Source organism: Euprymna scolopes, chromosome 2, assembly GCF_053919585.1.
Source record: "Euprymna scolopes isolate OS-2025 chromosome 2, ASM5391958v1, whole genome shotgun sequence".
Classification (NCBI taxonomy): domain Eukaryota; kingdom Metazoa; phylum Mollusca; class Cephalopoda; order Sepiida; family Sepiolidae; genus Euprymna; species Euprymna scolopes.
In genome coordinates, this window is record NC_136483.1 from 165,842,867 (window position 1) to 165,866,381 (window position 23,515).

Genomic DNA, 23,515 nt, shown 5'->3' on the forward strand with positions numbered 1-23,515 from the left:
GAATATTTTTGGCCAATTTTTTTATATTTGTTGTCCGAAGGATCAAGCTTGAAAATGATACGAATCTCATGAGTATCTGTCCCATATATCAAAAGCTTTTGTGAGACATACAAACACAAATTTTGCCTTTTATATATTAGACTAGCAGGGCAGGGGTTACCCGGCGATGCCCGGGTGTCTTGAGGTAAATCAAAACTCGGGGAGGGGGGGGGGTAAATAATAATAAAAAAATGTTTTGGTAGGTGAGTATGAGAATCGAACCCGTACCCTTGAGTTGGAAATTAATGTGTGAAAAAAAAAAAAAAGTGCGATGTTACCATTGGGCCACCGCGACATACAGCGTAGACGTGTTTGAATTTATTTATCTAACTATAAAAACAGGCGTGCGTGATAAAAGTTAACTTTGCTGCTTCCATTTGACCTAATTAAGAAGGTCAAATAGAAGTCACGCAGTGTCAGCGTCTGAGTTTGTTTATCGAAATTTGACTGTCTGATATACAAGATTGATCAAAGCTGATTGCTTCTGGACATTTTTCCCGGTGCAATGCCGCGAACACATCCGTTTGAGTGTAGTTTCACTTTATACTAAAAACCCCAATCAACATGCGAGAAGCCAAAATAGCAATAATTTTGTAAAAATCGACATAAATAAATCTATACACTACGCGCTTTCCTAATTCCTAGATATTATTATATAGGACCTATATACACAGTTTTAAGCGATAGTAACGACCCCGGGAGCGTGTGCTCGAAAAGCCTTTTGAAGACATATACGAAATGGTCACACACATTTTGCCTTTTATATATATAGACTAGCGGGGGGGGGTACCCAGCGTTGCCCCGGCGTTTGTAGGTGTGTATATGGGGGGGGGGTTTAATTAATAACCCTGCTTAAATATTATAAAAAAGACGATGTAAAAAAAACAAAACAACACTAAAACGGAAAAAAAGATGGCATAAATAAACCTGTGTATTGGGGAGGGGTAAACTAAAGAATAAGCGAAGTAATAAAAAAAAACGTTGCCCGGGTGTTTAAAGGTGTAAAAGAAAAAAAAGCAGTTTTGGTCGGGAAGAGGGATTGAAACCGGAAGCCTTGACGCAGAAGTGGAAACCAAAGCCAACTACTTAACCGTCTCGACCACGAGTGAGAGTAATTGGTTAGCGTGTTAAGTTAAGGCTTATAAAGCTAGTAAAAGAGGTTTGATTGACAGGTTCTCGCGGGATCGTTATTTTTAGTTTTCACTTCCCCCAGATGATGGTGGGAAGGGGGGAAAGCAGCGCGAAAGCCGAGAACACAACGTTTTAATTTAATTTCACTGTATTTATACTAAAATGCAGGACAAACAGGGGACAGAGCGAAATAGCGCGAATCTCATAAAAGTCGACGTAAATAAATCTAGAGACGACCCGCATTCCCAAATCCTAGATATTATGATATAGGGGGTATATAAACAGTTTTAAGCGATAGTAACGACCCTGAGAGCGCATGCGAAAGAAGCCTTTGCGAGACATACACAAAATGGTCACACACATTTTGCCTTTTATATATATAGACTAGCGGGGGAGTACCCGGCATTGCCCGGGTGTTTGTAGGTGTTTATGGTGGGGGGGGGGGAGGTAAACTAAAGAATAAGTGAAGTAAAAAAAAACAAAAAAAAAAAAAACAAAAAAAACGTTGCCCGGGTGTTTAAAGATGTAAAAGAAAAAAAAAATAGTTTTGGTCGGGAGGCGGGATTGAACTCGGAAGCTTTGACGCGGAGGTGAAGCAAACGCCAACCACTTAATTGTCTAGGCAAGGGGTAAGAGGATTAGAGTGTTAAAATAAGGCTTATAAAGCGAATGAAAGAGGTTTGATTGACAGATAGACGCTAAATGAGGTCATCGCAGGAGCGTTATGAGATGACGTTGCAGTATTTTATTTAATGCGGGACAGCTTTTTTGGGTTTGTTTACTTTGTTTCAATGCAGGGCAGTTTTCGCTTTACCAAGATGATGGTGGGGGGGGGGAACGGCTCCCCAAAATGAAAGGGGATTAGCAATTGTTTGATATAAGGAGTTTAGCCCCACATTTATCAAAGCTGATTGCTTGTGGACGTTCCCGGCGCGATACCGTGAACAGTGTTAGCTTTGAACTAGTTTTGCTTTTTATACGAAAAAACCGAATCAACACGTGAGAAGCCAAAATAGCAATAATTTTGTAAAAGTCGCTGTAGATAAATCTAGACGCTACATGCATTCCCAAATCCTAGATATTATTATATAGGGGGTATATAAACAGTTTTAAGCGATAGTAACAACCCCGGGACAGTCGGCGAAAAAAGCCTTTGCGAGACATACACGAAATGGTCACACACATTTTTTGCCTTTTATATATATATACTAGCAGAAGATACCCGGCGTTGCCCAGGTGTTTGAAGGTGTGTGTGGTTTTGGATAAATCAAAACACCCGGGTGTTTGTGCCAGGGGGGTGGAGTTAAAATTAAAAAAAAAAAGTTTTGGTAGGTAAGTATGAAGGATCGAACCCGAACCCTTGAATCGAAGTTGGAAATTAAAGTGTGAAAAAAACGTGCGACATTAACCACTGGGCCATCACGAAATAGTAACGGGAACATGTTTGAATTTATTTATGTATTAAAACTTGGCAGGTGTGTAGACTTAATGAGGTCAACTTTGACTGCAGGGCAGTATTTTATTTACTGCGGGAAAGGATTTTTTTTTTTGTTTCCCCAAGATGTTGTTAGGAAACCAGTTCCCCATAAAAAGGGGATTGTCCAAATTGAATAGCAATTGTCTGATATAAGGCGAAACTCCACATTGATCAAAAGCTGATTGCTTTCGGACGTTTCCGGTGATCGCGACTGGAAAAATGACGCCAGAATTAGTTTTGCTTTTATTATACGAAACAGCTTAATGCACATGTGGCGATCAAAAAATGTTGAATATTTATCTTTTCAAAGTCAAGCAAATTAAATAAGTAGGCGAACTCTGTTGTTAACTCGTAGATTTTATCATTTAGACGTGATATAAAAAGTTTTCAGAAGAAGTGAGTTGACCGATCGTTTCTCGGAAAAAAGCCTTTTGCAGACATACACAAAAGGCGAACATACATACATTTTCGCTTTTATATTTATAGATTAAGGACATGACAAGGAATCATTTAACGGTGACCAACATTGTGAAATTGGATAAAAATTTGTGACTGGTCCAACATTGTCAGTTATTTCCATCCTTTTTTCTATATGAATGAATAAGAGGCAGGATAGATATAATGGCTATCGAAAAGATGTTGGTTACATTACATCCTCAAAAAACTGAACTGTCAAAGAAAATTCATGGATACTTTATTCTAGTGAAATTGGGATAAAGATTTTAATTTTCTCAGTTTAGAAGAATCTCATCTTCACTGACTGAGGATAGAACAGGTACTACACCTGAATCCCAGACCTAGTTTGGAAAATGGGTGGTATACTGCTAAGATAAATGCAATTTGAAAGAGGCCAAGGGCAATAAATTCAAAGTGCAGAATGGTTATCTTAGAAGGTATCTATTAGCAAGGAGAGGGTGACATTCACTTAACTAGCTAAGAGGCTGGGATCTGACAGAACCAGGAACTGCATGTGCTGATACTACACTTTGATCTCAACCTGGAAGCTTATTAAAGGGCTCAAGAGTATCTCAATATTTTTAACCCATTATGCTGGTTGGATGTCTCAATTTTATGGCATAATCAACCCTTATTGAGTTAATGCAAAAACATGATGCCTATAGGAAACATTGTTCCTGATAGTATAACAAGTGAAAATAAGATTTCTGATTCAGCCAATTCCGTAGTCTGTATCTTCATGCTTGAATCATTCTACCATTCTAGAAAGTATCTCACTCCTGATGCAATACTCTATCTATATAAGAGCCAAATATGTCTTGAGAACGAGTATTGTTGCCGCATCTGGGAACGAGCTGCTCAGGGAATCCTAGAGTACAAAACTATCTCCGAAATCTAGTGGGTGAGGGCCCTTTCACCTCCCCTTCCTCTTTCTCACAGAAGACTTGCTTTATCGTTATTTTCATGGCATGTGTTGGACTGAGCTTCTATCTTTGGTTCCTTTTCCTGCAAAACATTTGCAATAAATACTCGTCTAGCTGCAACAATTGTCAACAATTTCCCTTACTCTCTATCTGTGCTTTAAATCAACAAAAATTCCATGAGCAAAGTTTCTTTCCTGGAACTGTCTATGGAACACAATATCATAGTGCTGCTTCCCAGCTGACTATAACAAGATCATTTTCAAATTTAATGTAAATAAGTTCTTGCTGAGCCAGCCTCTTAAATAATCAAAACCTACCCAAGTTCCACCAATACTGATCATCATGGCAGTGTTGTCTCACAGTCTATCCGACACTCTTATCCACGAGTGGCTCTTGGGCCTTAATAAGTAATGGCCCTCAAGGCAAAAAAAAAAAAAAATCCATTACAGCAGTTGTCTCTCCATTCATCATACTAACCTGTGCATAAACTTAACACACACACACACACACACACACACACACACACACACACACACACACACACACAAGAGGTCACCCTGTTGAACCTTATCTCCCCCATGTAGATATTTGTATGGGAAGTTTATACAAATCCAGGTAGATGTTGACCTAACAAACAGATTATGGCTCCTTGGTCGATTGGGAATGGTTGCTTAGGAAATACTAAAAAAAAAAAAAAAAAAAAAAAAAAACTCGAATGCCTTGAATTCACTCCAAGAGATTGTGTTATCTCTGCAGGTGTTTCCACCCCAAGAGAAGATAAACAAAAAAACAAAAATCTTAGTCAAAGAAACACATGGCCTTGCCTTCCTGCAAAGAAAAAAGAAGAAAAAAAAAGGAAAGGCAAAACACACATTGGCTAAATGACTGCAAATAGGAGGCGCCTTACATGTTTGATCATTGTAAAGGGTGGGTGAGGGGAACAAAGAAGGAAGTGATAAAAAATAGGAGGCCAGGAATGCCTTGGCTTATTGGTGGCAGATCAAGGTTTAAAAACAAACCAAAAATCTTGTCAACAAATTTCAATCTTTATTAAAGACTCCCCCATTCCCACTGAATCTTTATAATTATATTTGTGTTCACATTTATCAATAATTGGTTCTTATCCAGCATTCCACTTGTATTAAAAAAAGAAAATCTGCATAATGTACATACCCATGACAAAAATAAAATGTCATATTCCAAAAATTAGGTAAATATTGATCAAGCAATTTTATTTTTAACTGAGAAAATCAAATTTTATGAGTAAGTGAGGATGAACTGCTTCACATCACTATCTTGAAGAAACCGTGGGATATAACTCAACAACAATTCAAACTTGTGTGAACAGCCTTGTTAATACCTAAGCTTTCTCATTAATCAATTTAAATCCTTTAAAAAATTATTTTATTTATAAAAATACAACTACTTGATCAATTAGCCCGACTTTTGGGATATAATCATTTCATTCTGTCAGGAGTACATAAGTACATACATTTGTCCATACTTTTATTTTTGAATACAGAGGAAATTATGGACAACTATTCAAGTATTATATATCATTAGGAGTAGTGCAGACATTGTTTAAAACGATTTTTTTTTGTTATATGCATATATAAATAGGAAACCATAACAAGGTGTTTGTTAAAACAAATTTTATTTATTTTAATTTAAGCTTTCAAAAATATGTTTTTTTCTTTGTCAAATGTGAAAGCGGACTTCCTGGTGTAATAAAGAACAATCCAATTATGTCTCATAGCATGGCTATCACAATTTGAATTAGGAGTAGTGTAGACATTTTAAAAAAAAAAACATTGTTTCGTAAAGGTATCTTTATATAGAAAACCGTAAAGTTATGTTAAATAAAATTTATTAAAATCGATTTATTTTAACACAATGTTACAGTTATATATATATATATATATATATATAAAACAAAGTTATCTTGTCATATTTTCAAAGTCACACCCAAGTAGCATTTGAGCTTGCACATCAAACCTTATTACTGATTAGCCAAAAAAAGAACTTGAATACCTACTAGACATTATCTTCGAGTGTCTAAGGTCTCTCTGTACAGGGCTTTGTCGAGGCAACCTGGCATGAGAATACTTTTCCTGAAAATAAACCCTGACCAAATATTCAAAATAACATAGTATTTGCAGCACCAATAAGATCTCCTCGGTATAGCTAACCATCACTGGCTTTTATGAGAAATGGTACACCTTCTCAGAGTTATATTACTTCAAGTGACAGCATGAAGCTGGATACTCCACCAGACTAGATGGATTCTTGTCCTAGAATCCAGTAAAACCAAGATACCACAAGAAAGGTATGCCATAACCTATTTAAATGGTCAATTAGAAAGAGGAAAATATGTTCTTAACTTCTTTACTCAGTGTTTGTGATATAAAGGAGAACTTCAATGGAATATTTGAATATTTATGTGTTTCACATCGAGATCAAGTGTTAGTCTCAAAAAGGGAGCTCGTCGACTTCTGAGAACTTTGACTGAAATAAAATGAAACAAATTAACAAAATTTTATTTATTATTGCTATATCGTGTTATTGACAATATAATTTTTTTTTAGTTTACTTAAATTACTTCGTCTGGCTCAGACAATGGATAATATGAAATAATTTTAAACGTTGACCTAAAAATAAAATGAAAGTTTTTAGTGGACGCACAAACACTCGCACAAACTTACAAACAAAGTGATGTTTGAGATTTATCTAATAGACTAGCCGGGATGCCCGGCGTTGCACGGGTGTTTAAAGATGTGTGTGTTGAACAAAAACAAAAGTGGTAGTAGGCAGGCTCGAACCTATATTGCGAAGGAGGAAAAGAATATGAAAAAAAAAAAAAGTGACGTTTTGCCGTTGCATCCATCACCAAACAGAAAGTAGAAAAGGTTTAAATTAAGGCTAGTCAATCGAAAAGAGAGGATTTTGAAAATATCAGCGAAAAAAGAAACCCTCCCTTGTAGAAAAGTGCCCAGTTGATAGGAAAAGGAATTAATGTTTATAGCCAATTTTTCGATATTTGTCGTCCAAAGGGTTGAGCTTCAAAATAATACTGATCTCGTGAAAATCAATCACCTCCGTCAAAAGTTTTAGGTAGACATACAAACATACCTACATACATTTAAACAGTCAAGTGAGATTTATATTATAGTTTAAATTTCATTCAAATCGGACGTATATATTTTAAAGAATGCTCTTTCCTTATGAGTCGCTTAAAAATAGGGACATGTATGTATTTGGCATATCTCTATTCACAACCCAAATAAGATCTTGGTATTGCGAACCCACACTGGCTTTTACGAGGAATAAAATTTGATTAATTTGTAATTTGGGTAACGTTGAGATTTGGAACCATTTCCATGACCTTACCCAATCACCACTGCTAGACCTAAGGGACCGCAATGTGGGTCCTATTTAGTTTTTTTTTTTTTTGTAGCGAAGAGAGTAAAAGTGGTTGAAATCTTTTCATGAAAATTCAAATAATTTTTACAAAATTTTAACAGTGCATAATAGACAGCAATTAATAAATATTCCTCAAATTTCAGTTTCTTTGAAGTATTTTAAAGAATATTTTAAGGGTATAACTTATTTAAAAATTCGAATATTTCAGATTTGCTTCAAATTTTATCTATAATCACAAAACCCCAATTCAACAAGATTTACTGAATTTCAATTTCTTTAATTTTTAAAATGAAAATCATGTAATGGACTTTGATTAAAACTGGAATAAGAAATCTAGACATAAGGTTTAGTAGCATTATAGCTTGATTTTAATCTTTGTAAGGGAATGTAAAAGAAGTGCAAAGCAATTCTGTTCTGAGAAGTACTTTTACCATTCATGGGACAGATATTCTAATATATATATATATATATTAACTTTCACCATCTGAGGAAACAGACGAGATCTCTCATCTGCAAGAACAATTGTTATGAACCAAGTTAATGTTTTGAGGTTGTAAAATAAAAAACATTCAGCTCTACTAACGTATTGAGCATTTTGTATTCCTTTTTTACCACTTATACATCTAAGTATATATATATATAATCTACAGAAACATATACAGATGTATAAATAAACAAAACCAGTGTGTGTGTGTGTGTGTGTGCGCATATATATATGTGTGCGTGTGTATGCTAAAAATATGGATAAATAATCAAAAAAATAATTGGACAGGAAATTGAAATTTTTTGTCAGGTGTCAAGTCTTATTTATTTTTTGTCCCGACATTTCACTCATTCTGAACTGCCTCAGGAAAAAAAAATTGTAGAAATATCTTGGTCCTTAATGATGGTAGAAGAATGAGTCTAATCGGGGTTTGATATATTTCTAATCTTTGTCCCGAGACATCTAAAAAAACAGCAAAGTCAGAAAAATTATTATTTCACATAGAGATTTAAAATAATGATAAATAATTTGCCATCGCAGTTCTCCATTTGATAAAGAATTAGTTCATTGCTAATTGTACTAAGGAATGCAGAAGGGGCTGCCCAGGCATATTTTAGTGAAGTGTTGCCCTGGAATACTGAAGAATCCCAAAAACTTTTGCTTCCAACTATGAACCCATGTAAGTATTTTTACTAATTTTTTTCCTAAATAATAATCGACATTGCTGTTGTTATCCCTAGATGATGCAATATATTTGAAAGAAATACATAAATAACTAGTGAGATATTGCCTGGGAAGAAATCAGAGCCCCCCCCCCCTTCACGTTTGAAACGCATGTAAGTATATTTACTCCATTTTTTTTTTCTTTTTAACTATTTACATATATTAATTTTAGTGTTCGATAATTATCACATTTATTAATAATAATGAACATCCAAACTTCACATCATTTCATAAGTAATCAAAGAACGGCTTTCTTGTGAGCATCTCCACATTAATAGTAGCAAGAAATTTTTTTAGGAGTGGTGGGGCGAGGGATTGTAAATTTAAAATGACATTGAGGACATTGCAAAGGCTGCTGCAAAAAAGGTGGGTTCCCTCTATCATGCTAACCTGAGAGTATCCTGAACCCCTACAAAGCCACTATTCGTCCATGCATGGAGTATTGTTGCCACATCTGGGATGGTGCGTCTACGACGACTAGTCTCTCTCTCTTGGATAGGGTCCAAAAAAAAGTCTTCAACCTAATAGGTTCCACTTTGTCAATTAAGCTCCAACCCCTGTCCCATCACTGCAATGTTGCATCCTGTTCCTGCTTTACAAATATTTTAATGGAATGTGCTCTAATGAACTCATTGCACTCGTGCCCCCTTGACATACATATTCTCAACAAATCGACTCAGCAACAAAATCACACCCCTTTACTGTTGTCGCTAAATGTCAGAAAGTTTTCTATTCCAATAGTTTCTTCCCTCGAACAGCTAGATTTTGGAATTCCCTTCCTGCTATCTGCTATCTGCTTCCCTGACTGTACTGATATGCAGAAGTTTAAATGTAATGTCAACCAACATCTTGTTAAGCATAGTCCCAAATAGCAGCCCGTTATGTCCAAGTGGTGATATGTCTTGTTAGGAGTGAATGTGAGTAAAAAGGAAAAAAAACAAAACATTTTCTATGCACAAACACCCGAAGAAAAGTAATATTTTACAGGAATAAAAGTATTAGTAAATGAAGTAATTTTTAAAAAGTATTTATTTTTAGTAAGATAAGCATTTTATTAAAAGAGTAAATATTTTGTGCAAAATAAAAATTTTGAATAGCAAGTATGAATTAAAGTTAAAAAAAAATAAATAGAAATGACAAGTATAAACATGTATATTGAATTTAAATGTTTATATTGTTGCATAATTAAGAATTTACACTCTTATGAATGCACACACATAAGGACAATGATATTTTACTCATTCAAATAGTGTATATACACTAGAAGGAAGGTACTATTTTATATGATTAACTGTATTTTGTAAATAAAGTAATTTTTCTGAGTATTATATTATTCCTAAATGGTAACTGATTGACTTTCCTGTGTGAAATTACAATTTTGCTAGAAACAAACAGGTACGCAAGAAACAGTCAACAATGAATACAAATCTTTCCTCTTTTAATAATTTAAACTAAAAACCTAAGCATGCATGGTTTACAAATGATATCGAACAAAGTGTGAAAGAAACAAAGTGCGCATTGTTTTTTGTTATAAATATTTGATTCTTCTCCAGAAAGAAAACCATATCTAAGTGATTAATTGGAATTCGTAGACATTACAACATAAATTTCGCAAGTTTAAATTATGTTCAGTTATCTCATTTTTTATTAACTCGTTTTAAAATGGTTGGCAACAAAGCCATTCTTTGATTACACATAGAATTTGATTTTTTAGTTTAAAAATAAAACTACTGGATCAATTTACATGGTTTTTAGAATATGATATTTTCGTTTTATCATGAGTATGTACATCATACAAATTTTTTCTTTTCTTTTTTTTAAATATGGAAGGGGGGAATTCTGAACAAGAACCATACATTCTAAGAATGTTATTGTAAAAAAGATTGTAGATATTTTTGCACTACTTGTAATTTTAAATCAAAATTGGCAAACTTTTTTATAGGTACTTATACAGTATAAGAACTACTGTCAATATCATACAGGCAGTTTTATGGAAAATGCCAAAATATGGAACGCCTGAAGCCTAATACAAAAGATCATAAAGGAAACATTTATTTGCTATCATTGATTTGAAATAAAAAAAAAATCATGAAATTGATTTGAAATAAAAAAAATCATGAAATTGATTTGAAAAAAAAAATCTTGAAATTGATTTGAAAAAAAAAATCTTGAAATTGATTTGAAAAGAAAAAAAAAATCTTGAAATTGATTTGAAAAAAAAAAAATCATGAAATTGATTTGAAAAAAAAAAATCATGAAATTGATTTGAAAAAAAAAATCATGAAATTGATTTGAAAAAAAAAAAATCATGAAATTGATTTGAAAAAAAAAATCATGAAATTGATTTGAAAAAAAAAAAAAATCACGAAATTAATTTGAAAAAAAAAAATCTTGAAATTGATTTGAAAAAAAAAAAAATCATGAAATTGATTTGAAAAAAAAAATCATGAAATTGATTTGAAAAAAAAATCATGAAATTGATTTGAAAAAAAAAAAAATCTTGAAATTAATTTGAAAAAAAAAATCTTGAAATTGATTTGAAAAAAAAAATCATGAAATTGATTTGAAAAAAAAAAATCATGAAATTGATTTGAAAAAAAAAAAATCATGAAATTGATTTGAAAAAAAAAAAAAAAATCATGAAATTGATTTGAAAAAAAAAAAAAAAATCATGAAATTGATTTGAAAAAAAAAAAAATCATGAAATTGATTTTGAAAAAAAAAAAATCATGAAATTGATTTTGAAAAAAAAAAATCATGAAATTGATTTGAAAAAAAAAAAAAATCATGAAATTGATTTGAAAAAAAAAAAAAAAAAAAACTCATGAAAATAACAAAAATTAGAAGAAAAAAAATCATACAAAACTTTCAAAATCGTATTTTCTTTTTTAGTTTGAATTTGAATTTTCTTAAAGTTTCGTAAAATGGTGAGATAATTATTGAAGAATATTGTTTTTATTTTCAATTAATTTTCATTAGAATTGTGTTTTTTTTTTTTTTTTCAATTAAGCTTTGTACTGCTCGAAATAATAAAATTTGCATTGAAATAAATTGGCTAGCGTTTGCACAAAAAAAAACACAAAACTTTCATTCGGTATCTTCTGACATTTTCCATCAACCGATATGAAGCAACAAGACTTACATTATAATTAAAAATTCAATAACTTCTCAGGATTTGCGCTTTTTATATACTTATAAATCAATGCTCACATCCTCAGCGATCACCAAAGCAATACAACCAGAACAGAAGATGAAGGAGAAGAAAACCTTGGCATACAAGTGTTAGGGTCAGCAGTCAAGAAGGAGGATGTATGTAGTTTAGAAGTTATTATTTTAATGAAACATTTTTGATGTGCAAACAAATCTTTTCTGAACATTCAACATTTTTTTTTGAAGAATATCAATTTTGATGCTACCATTAAATTTTGGTGTTATTTTCATGGACAGCTTTTTTTTACTTGACAACAATGCTCTTACAACAACAGTTTTAGTTTACTGTCTAAATTTTTTCAGGTATATTTAGGATTCTCCTGGAAACAGGTGTTAGCCGAACTTTGCTTTAAAATTGATAAATCACAGTATGACATAACTTTGATTTGTCAATTTATTTATAAATCTATATACATAGATATAATCATCCACAGAATTTTGCTCTATCACAGATCGTCAGTGCAGCTAAATGAGCATTTATCCCAAGTCAGGAATCGAAGCTACAACCATCTAGTTGATAGTCAGCTATATACTGAGCTAAGAGATCAATGCTCGTAAATAATATCTACAAAGTCTTTATATAAACACTGACCACCACTTTTAAAGTTATCTATCCATTTATTTACAAAGAGCTTTTCATTACATTAAGTAAGCAGTGGACAATATCATTTAGCCCCAGTGTTCTACTCGAGAAGGGAGGGATATATATATATATACCCCGTGTATCACAAAAATGAGTACACCCCTCACATTTCTGTAGAAATTTAAATATATCTCTTCATGGGACAACACTGACAAAATGACACCTTGACACAATGAAAAGTAGTCTGTGCAGCTTATAGAAAAGAGTTAATTTATTTCCCCTCAAAATATAACCATGATAACCTAAACCCCTGCCAACAAGAGTAAGTATACTCCTAAAAAGATTTCAATTAAGTACTGCTTGTCATCTTCCTTTCAAAATGTCATGTGACTCATTAGTGTTACTAGGCCCATGTGTGCATAGGGTGAAGGTGTGTTCAAATTTGTAGTTCAGCTCTCACACTCTCTCATACTCGTCACCGAAAGTTCCAACATGGCACCACATGGAAAAGAACTTTCTGAGGATCTTAAAAGACGTATTGTTGCATTACATGAAGATGGCCCAGATTACAAGAAAATTGCCAACACCCTGAAATTGAGCTGCAGCACAATGGTTAAGATCATCCAGGGTTTTAAAAGAGCAGAGTCAACTCAGAACAGGCCTCGGATAGGTTGTCTAAAGAAACTGAGCGCACATACAGAGCATCACATCTAAATGCTTTCTTTGAAAGATTGGCATAGGAGTTCTATCAGCATTGCTGCAGACATTGAAGAGGTGGGGGCTGTTCAGCTTGTTAGTGCTTAGACTATACACCACCCTCTACATCAAATCGATGTGCATGATGTCACCTCAGGAGGAAGCCTTTTCTGAAGACGATACACAAGAAAGCTCGCAAACAGTTTGCCGAAGACATATCAACAGAACACATGGATTACTGGAACTATGTCCTATGGTTTGATGAGCTGAAGATTAATTTGTTTGGTTCTGATGGCTTCAAGCATGTGTGGCAGCAGCTGAGTGAGAGTACAAAGTTAAGTGTATCATACCTCCAGTAAAGCATGGTGGTGGGAATGTCATGGTCTGAGGCTGCATGAGTGTTGCAGGTGTTGGAGTTACATTTCATTGAGGGAAACATGAACTCCAACATGTACTGTGAAATACTGCAGCCGAGCATGATCCCCTCCCTCCAGAAACCGGGTTGCAGGGCAGTATTCCAACATTGCGATGATGCTAAACTCACCTCCAAGACAACCACTGTTTTACTGAAGAGGCAGAGGGTAAAATTGATGAACTGGCCAAGCATTTCTCCAGTCTTGAACCCAATAGAACATCTTTGGGGGATCCTCAACCTGAAGTGGAAGTGCGCAAAGTCTCAAATATCTGCCAGCTTTGCGACGTCATCATGGAGGAGTGGAAGAGCATTCCAGTGGCTACCTGTAAAGCTCTGGTAAACTCCATGCCCAGTAGAGTAAAGGCAGTTCTGGATCATGATGGTGGCCATACAAAATATTAACAGTTGACATGGTGTATGTTAATATTGACAATTTTCCCTAAGGAGTGCACTCACTTTTGTTGGTAGGGTTTAGGTTTTAATGGTTATATTTTGAGTAATTTTGAAGAAAAATAAATTGACTGTTATATAAGCTGCACACAGACTGCTTTTCATTGCATAAACGTGTTATTTTGTCAGTTTTTCCCCGTGAAGAAATATACTTAAATATCTGCAGAAATGTGAGGGGTGTACTCACTTTTGTGATACACTCTGTGCGTGTGTGTATATATATATATATATATATATATATATATATATATATATATGCAGCAGTAGGTGATATCATTTAATGACTGTGCTCCACCCAAGAAAGGAGGGGGAGGGGCTGTCTTTCCATCTAAATATAATAGCCATCTTGGGACGTTTCTTGTCTGAAAATGGAAAGAACATTTATCTTTTTATTGACGATGTTTACTAAAGACATACACACACACACAAATATATACCCGAAATATATACATACACACATATGTACAGATACACATATACACACATACATATTTCCTAAAATTTACATCTTAATATTTGATGGCTATAAAAAAACATCTGATTCAAGTAAGAACTCACCTTGGCAAGAGCCCTCAGCGTGAAATGGAGCAACTGTCTGAATAGTTGTTTGTCATCAATGCACTGTCGCAGGTGAGATAGGGCACTCTCCCAGTGGTCATAGGTGAGCAGGAGATCTTGACCTTTCAGGGCAGAGTGGCCACTTTCACTAGGGAAGAAACAAAGATAAACAAAAACATAATTCAATTAATCTATGTACATAAAACAGTAGATGCATGTATGTGTGCGTGTGTCTGTATGGAAATATTGAACAGATAAACTTTAAACTACTAGTCATATAAGACTGAAATTAACAGGAAATTGTAATCCTATATCAAGGGTTATCTTTGTTTGGATGAATGACATATAGAAATATGTTGGCAAACTGAAATGCAAAATGTTCATTTCAACTTGCCAACATATTTCTATTACTTTTGCGCATGCGTAAATTTATACATAGCTCAAAGTGGTTTAATTTTAAATCTTTCTTATCTATCTGTTGATAACTCAAACGGTAGGAAATGTGGCTGGAATGCTAAATGTTTCAGTTTCAATTCTAGCTGATGGTAACAAATCATTGTTTTTTTAAATCTTTTGAAATCACAATATATTAGGTACAATATCATATTCAATATAGAATTGGCTCTGTAATAATAATAATAAACAAAATCTGCATGAATTAAACAATAGGTAAGCATATTTTATGACAAGGCAAGGTCAGGCAAGGTCAAGCCCCCCCCCCCCCACTAGTTAATAAATAAAACACAATCAATTAAAGATCACACACACACCATATATATATATATATATATATATATTTTTTTTTTTTTTTTATTTTTTTTTTTTAATTACATTTTCACCCCAAACAAGGCACATTGCCACTTTGATGTAGGGGGATACTATAAAGGACATAAGCTACAGGGGTACTATGTAGGGAGTTGGGCAGCAAGATGTCTGTTCACATTACACTTGAGCTTCTGCATGTCAGTACAGTTGGGGAAGCAGGAACCCAGAAGGGAATTCCAAAGTCTAGCGGTTCTGAGGAAGAAACTACTGGAGTAGAAGACTCTCTTACATCTAGGGATCTCAACTGTAAAGGGGTGGGATTTTGCTGCTTATTAGGTTTGTCGAGGGTATTTACGTTGAGGGGGTACAAGTGCTTGCAGTTCTTTGGAGCATTCACCGTTAAAGTACTTGTAGAACAGGCAGAGGGACGCTACATTTTGTCGATGAGACAGAGGCTGAAGCTTAGATGACAGTTCAGGACCTATTAGGTTGGCGACTCTCTTTTGAACCTTGTCTAGGAGTGAGAGACTAGCAGCAGAAGCTACATATATATATATAAAGAACGTTGCTCGGAATTGGATGAGGAACACGATGTCCTGTATGACTATACTCCCAGCACCATATTACTGTTTACTGCCTTCTTCCCATTTCATTCTTTAATATAGTTTGGAGAAATTTATATTTTAGAAAACTCTTCAACACAACAAATAGCTAACTATTTATCTAACGTTTATCTTCGAAATCACAGGAATTACAGCCATTCATTAAACATAGCAGAAATATATAATCAGCTCAATAGAAGAGAAGTTAGATCTTCTAGAGCCAAAGTAAATAGGATGTAAATGAAATTAATCTATGATTATTTACATGTTCCAAGAATTCAAACAATAACAACTCAAATTTGCATACGATTGTTTCAGTGATGATATCAAGTTTATTAACACAATCTTCTCATCATGACGATTTTAGGTTTGGATGTTGCCCGGGATTTTTTAAGGAAATAATTAAATCTTTATATCATTAAATCATTATTTATATTATTAAATTATATTATTAATACATAATCTTCTCATTATGACGATTTTATGTTGCATGTTGCCCGGGACTTTTTAAGGAAATAATTTATGTCTTAGGCAAACTACATGAGTTTTTATTTGCTATGCACATTTCTTCCAATTTAAACAAGATGACTTGCTTTTGATATAAATTATGAATTTTTGGAGAACAAAAACCTCTCTAAATTAGAGTCATATATATATATATATATATATATATATATATATATATATATATATATATATATATATATATAATTATTGTATTTTCCTCGATTTAGCTCTGTTGAGCAAGGAACGAAACCTGGTTAGCTAATCTTTATTTGCATTTTTAAAATCATGTTGATAGGTCTGTATTTAGCCATTATTAAATTCTGTACCCCCCGAAAATTTAAAAAAAAAAAAAAAAAAAAAAAATATATATATATATATATATATATATATATGACACTAATTTGAGGTTTATTTGAGGATTGGTTTCTTCTGTGGAAAGCAACCATTTTTTAAGTCGCCTGATGAAGACTTCTGATGTTAACTTACCATTTGTCCAAAACATTAGCATGTCCAGTGTCGTGCTCGTGACCATGTAAATTTTTGTTATATTAATAAAAATATATCTTGCGCTTCTTTTATTGAGCACTCTTAATAACCTTGCTAAACTTATTAGTTATCAATCTTGAATCCCTTTAACCTAGAGTGTGTGTGTGTGTGTGTGTGTGTGTATATATATATATAACAGCATAATAATGTTGACACATCGATTCTCACCAGATCACCAAAGTTAAGCAATGGTATAACGATACCCGATACTGCACCGGGTGCACCGGGTGTCCTTAACCTCGTTGGATTCCACCCGATGTGGCAGGTGTCCTTTCGATCGTACATTGTCCCATCATAAATTGGCCTGTTGATCGTCTTTACCCACTGTGTTTTCATGGTGGGGTGCTTTGTCTCTCGATCGAATCATCTCCTACCCTGTGTAGGTAGTCTCCAGGTACATCAAGCACTCCGCTGGTCCTTGTGGCTTGCTGCAAAATGAAGAGTCCTCACCACAAACAAAAGAACTCCGGTTTATAACAGTAACAAACTATTTATTAATTTCATTACTTCATAACAGCTACTGTCTAAATTGAGGTGACTGACTATAGCAGTGAAACGATGTAAGACCAGACCAGTAGAGTCACAGATTTCCCATTAACACAGGCTAGTTAACATCATAACATCAGGCCCTGAGGGCTCCCAAATCGGGAGCGCTTGGCCAGCCATTCCGTTTGCTGGCTACGACTCTTCTCTTTTTAGAATTCCTTTTTCTAAATCCAACCCCTTTTCGCCACCTCTCCTTCAGAGAATGGTTATAAACACCCTTTCTTTCTTCCTCTTAGAGCTTACCCTTCGTATTGTCCACTCAGCACCTCTCTCTCTCCCTTTTATCCTATTAATTTGTACTGAGGTTTTTACTTATTATCAAATTAGGAGTGATTAGTCATTCCAAGTCGAACAATGCCTGGTGGCGACCCCTACCCTTGACCCCCATTCTAAGTTGTCAGCCTCAATCAGCTAAGGGTCTCTGGATCTCTTCATATCTCTCAACAGAGATTTTAAAAACAATCTTTCATGTTAACAGATATATAACGACAATGAGATAAAAACAATTATTCTTTGTTTTTTTTTCTCTTTTCTTGTCAAAATCCCATAGACATTTCTGCCCTGTCCCAATCAGACATCAACACTCCCTCTTTTGCTCTCTCTTCCTCTATCCCGTCCAGTCAAACACCCCTCTCACCGCAATATGCATCTCGCTGCATGCACTCATGACACCAATTATATATATGATGGACCCTCCAAAAATAGGTAAATATATAAATCTTTAAAAAGATACTTTGCAAGGATGCGATATAGGTAAAATATTTTCGCTTGTATTCTTTTCCTTATAAGGGAAATCGTTTTATATTGTTTTATTGTTAAAGTGTTTTTTATTCAATAAGTCTGAAGAAAGGCTGTTCTTGTGAAAATTTTCAAATGACACTGTTTGGATTTGTCCGAATAGTCTTGAAACAATTGTAACTAACAATGAAAAACACTATTTGTTGCTATCAACCTATTCTTTGAAGTCTTGGTTTTTGTTAAAACAATAAATATATATATATATATATATATATATATATATATATATATATATACACATACATACACACATAACATGGAAAATTATTGATTGACAAATATTTTATTGTGTTTTTTTATGATAAGGTGCAGCGAAGTAAGTATTATAGTATCCGTTCGATGCATAGTTAAGAATTAATACAGATTAGTCACCACAATACATTACTTTATAAGTCTTAGTTTTTGTTAAAACAATATATGAATGCTCAATTATGAAATATGATAATTTTGTAGCTTACAGTTTAAGTCATCTCTTTTTGGCTTAAAATTTATTGGTATATGAACGATTACTGAATTATATAAACCCAGTAAAATTCGGAATACTACAAGTAAGACTATATATATATATATATATATATATTAGAGAGAGAGAATCAATAAAATAATTGAACCATATAAAAATATATACGAATGTACATACATTTATTCAATAAGGGTATAGGATAAATAAAACTCTTTATATCATGGTATTTTGAAGCCTAATGCCTTTTTGTTTTACATAGGAGTCACCACTTATCAAGGTCCAGAGGCCACTCGAAGATAAGGGTTAAAGAGGGTATAGTAGTCAATGAGAATATCATAGTAATTGCAGTAATGGAAATTTGGTAAATTGGATTAGTAAGAGGAACGGTTCATCAAGAACTTGTTTACGTTGGACTTGAAGACGAAGCTTTGTTCACGGAATCTACGTTTAGATTTAGGCACAGATTAAGAGTGGGAGAAATTGTTAATAATGTTTTCAGCTAGAGGAGTGTTTCTCGTAAAAGGGGGACCATAGATTGGAGCTCGCAAAGGGGGACCATAGATTGGAGATCACAAAGGGGGACCATAGATTGGAGCTCAGACGAGCACTTGCCATAAAAATAATGATAAAGCAGAGACATAATAATTATTAATATATGTGTGCCTGTACGCATCTATACTCTTGGGAAGAATATAGAAAAAGTGATTGAAAGAGTATGTTTATTTACTTATATGTATTTATGGGTTATAACCATGGAAGGGGTTTACTTGAAATAGAGGACTTATGCAAGGTCTGTATATATTAGTAAGGGTATCGAAATTACAACTTATATATATATCCTACATGCCCTATAGCTCTCTTAGAAGGAATACATAGAGATTTGGGACCACTTCAATTATCTTTCCTGGAGTACTTTATACATATGATTTTAATTCCATGATAATAAGATATATTTGAAGTTTAAGAGGAGTTCTGCCTCCATATATCCCTTGTATTGTTGGAAAATGTTATACATATTTAAATTAAATCAAAATAAGATATATTTGAAGTTTAATTTCTTTCTTTTTTTTTACTATTTGTCCCCTTATATATTCAGAAGAAGCTGAAACTTATAGATAAGGTTGGAATTGCATTCAAATCAGATATACAGGGTGTCCCAAAAGAAGCTGATGGTTTTAAAACATTTATAACTTTCTTATTTTTTTATATTTTTCTTTTATCTTTTTCAGATCATTTAGAGTAACCCTTCCAAGGTCACCACAAGTCATTACACTACCGAGGAGTAGATATTTATTGTAGAGTCATATTTTCGATTGAATGAGTCAATATCAGAAACTCAAAGAGAATTTCGACGAAACTTCAACATAAGAAATTCCCCTACTCCCAATGCAATGAAAGATATGGTGGCTCGATTTCATGAGAAAGGGACCTCCCTTAATCTGGTAGACCCCGTACAGCAAGAAGTGATGAGAATCATCAGAGATTAGCAGAGAGTGTGGCCGAGGATCCATCCACATCAGTAAGAAGGAGATCAAGTCAATTTGGGGTCTCTCGATCATCTCTTCACAGAATGCTTCATGAAGAGGGAAAATTTCCACATAAAATTCAATTGGTGCAAGAGCTTCAGCCAATGACAATGGACAATGCCCTGCAGAGAGCACAAGAGTGTGAAAATGAAAATGGTGGACATTTGAGTAACATCATTTTTCATAACTAAAATTAGACCTTGTGAAAAACATACCCTAGATTAAGTTGTGTAAATAAAATTTGAATAAGTAGGCTATAATATCTTACTGTATCTTCAAACATCACGGAGAGGCTCATCTACTTACATATAAAAATTGGTAAGCAAAACTTAAATATTGAGGATGTTAATCAAATTTAAAATCCGTCAGCTTATTTTGGGACATCTTGTATATGTTTAAAATTTGAAAGGAAAAGAGGAAGAAGAATGGAAGAGTAGGAAAAAAGAGAACAGAGAAGAGAAAAAGAAAAAAGAGATGAAAAGAGAGGGAGGGAGGGAAAGTGAGAGAGAGAAAAAAGAGTGAGGAGGGAAAAGAGAGTGAGGGAGAAAAAAAGAGAGAGAAAAGTGAAAAGAGAGGGAGAAGGGGAAAAAGAGAGAGAAGGAAAAAATGGTGAGAAAGAGAGAGGATTTAAACAATGTACTTTCCTTTAACCGATTAAAGAAAGGAAGTCTTCTGACACTCACCTTTTTAATATCAACTGGACTTTGGCCTCAACAGCATCCCACAAATGCTTGGAGGATTCTGGTGGGGGTAAACAAGCATTGGCTTGAGCGTAAACTTTTTTCTACAAAACAAAATGTATTTTCATAATAGTTTTCATCTGAAAATAAGATCAGAATCCAATTAGAAACACTGATCATCTATTACCTAATCTTCATTTTTTCCCTGCATCTACAGTTTCAATAGGAAAATAAGTGAACACTTTTAATATCAATTTTTTAGACTCATCATTGAAAACAATGTGAATATATTTCGTTCCTGTTTACAAATTATAATATTTATTCCAAATAAACAACTTCTTTCAAATACATACAACTTCCACAAAGAAGATAGCAAAAAGTTTGGCTCTCCTACAATTAAGTCAACCCATGCCATCAGGTTATTTCCTTTTATCTACCTATCTGCTCAGCCTCCTTGCCCGGACCAATGTAACTCTCTCTCTCCAGATTTTCCTGTCTTCCATCAGCTGCCTCAGATGTTTAGAATCACAGTTGGTGACATGTGCAATTTGCTGGATGTATGTGAATCTAGGTCATCCTATACTTATGTATCCATGCTGTGGAGTCCATAGCAATACATTTTTCATCAGCTCTTGCTTGTTCCTCTGGCAGTGACCAGCAAAATATAGATGTCGCTCCCTGATGGTAGTAGATATGGCAGGTAGGTTGCCATAAAGTTGCTGCTCTGAAGAACTGCCTTTTCAGTTTGTCGGTTAACCTTGAAGTGCATACTGATCGCAGCTTATCTAATGCAACTCATACTTTTGAAATGCGAATTTCAATATCTCTCTCTGTGGAACTTATGTTTCTACCTAGCTCCGTAAACTCACTGACTTCTTTTAGTTTTGCTCCATCTAGAGCTTTGATCTTCTCCTCCGCATTGGAAGTCATAAATTTTGTCTTATCCGCATTATCGTAAAGACCAATGTTATTTTCTTAACAGATATAATTATTCCTTAGTCACCATTTAATATTCCATTTTTTAACTAATTCATACATGATTCATTCATACTATATAAGATTTTAAAAAGATTCTGCAATTCCACTTATATTCTATCTGAATATATCTTGAATGTACTTGAGAAATAAGTATTCAAATGGTGGTTTTCAGCAGTGCAGCCTGTTTTTTCACACTATTTTTAATTATTCTTCAGAATACTTGAATAAATTACCAAAACACTTCACATGATATTAAAAATAGTTTCTTAGTCTGAATCCTCGATTTTTCTTAAGTAACATATTCTTAAAAATTATATACTACTAGCAAGACCTGTGGAAATTCCACAGGGGACTCATTCATATGTAATATATTGATGTTGGCATTCTGTAGATGTTCAGTGTAAATGGAGACGCTCTGATATTATTGTAGCTCTTTTGTTAAAACCACAAAAGTATTTATTTAAGCTAGCAGGGATGTTCGTCGTAGCCTGGTTGTAAAATATGCTTAAATATGATATTTTAATTCTTTCAGATTTCGTATATATTATTTTAGAGTTAATGTTCTATCGATTTTTATATATTATAAAGTTGCGATTTAAAAAATAAAAAAAATATATCCATATGATTTGGGTGCATTAGTTTGAATCAAAACCGAAACCAAAACTTATGAAAAAAATATAACTTGAGTTCCTTCAGCTATAATCAAAACCAAAACTTAAGAATTCTTGGTAAAATTATTTGTTACAAGACATGGAAGTCCATAGCAATTAAACAACCGTCACTCGGATGCAAACGAGACACACAAAATAAATAACACACACGCTATCTTATTAATATAAAGATTATATATTTTTATTTTATGATGTTATTATTTCAATGTCTGTAAACTGTATAAATACTAAGATTTTTATAAAACCAAAAAACATACAAAGTCCACTGATAATCATACGAGTTTGAATGACTTTTTTTTACAAACAATCAGGAAATTGTTCACATAGTTTTAACAAACATCTATAATATAAATCTCCCCTGCCTGTTTAAATGTATGTATGTATGCCTAAAACTTTCGACAGAGAGGCCACGGATTTTCATGAGATTAGTATCGTTTTGAAGCTTCGGCCGACAAATATTGAAAAATTGACTAAAAACATTAATTTCTTCACTCTTAACTGGGCATTTTCTACAAGGAGGGGGGGTCGCTTTTTTTGCCGATATTTTCAAAAGTCATCCCTTCTTTTCAATTGACTAGCTTTAATTCAAACCTTTGCCACGTCCAGTTTGGTGATGGACGCAACAGCAAAGACGTCACTTTTTTTTTTTTCACATTCTTTTCCTACTTTGCGAGACAGGTTCGAGCCTTCTTGCCTACTACCACTTTTTTTTTTTTTTGCTCAATGCACACCTTCAAACACCAGGCTAGTTTTTTTTTTTTTATAAAATCAAAATACAAAATCTGCTACTGTTTTCTTTATAAAAAACAACATTTGTTAAAACTAAAGAAATGATTTTCTGGTTGTTTTTAGTAAGAAAAGCTTAAAA

General features: G+C 33.6%; 1 protein-coding gene across 1 annotated transcript in view; it reads right to left on the bottom strand.

Annotated features, from left to right (window-relative positions):
- Positions 1–23,515, bottom strand: part of LOC145298611 (uncharacterized) — a 114,885-nt gene that overhangs the window by 2,035 nt on the left and 89,335 nt on the right. Inside the window, exons 16-17 of the mRNA XM_080144332.1 lie at positions 21,002–21,102; positions 14,566–14,713 (exon numbers count right to left, since the gene is read on the bottom strand). Coding sequence (XP_080000458.1) covers positions 14,566–14,713; positions 21,002–21,102 — 249 coding nt within the window. The remainder of the gene's footprint in view (positions 1–14,565; positions 14,714–21,001; positions 21,103–23,515) is intronic.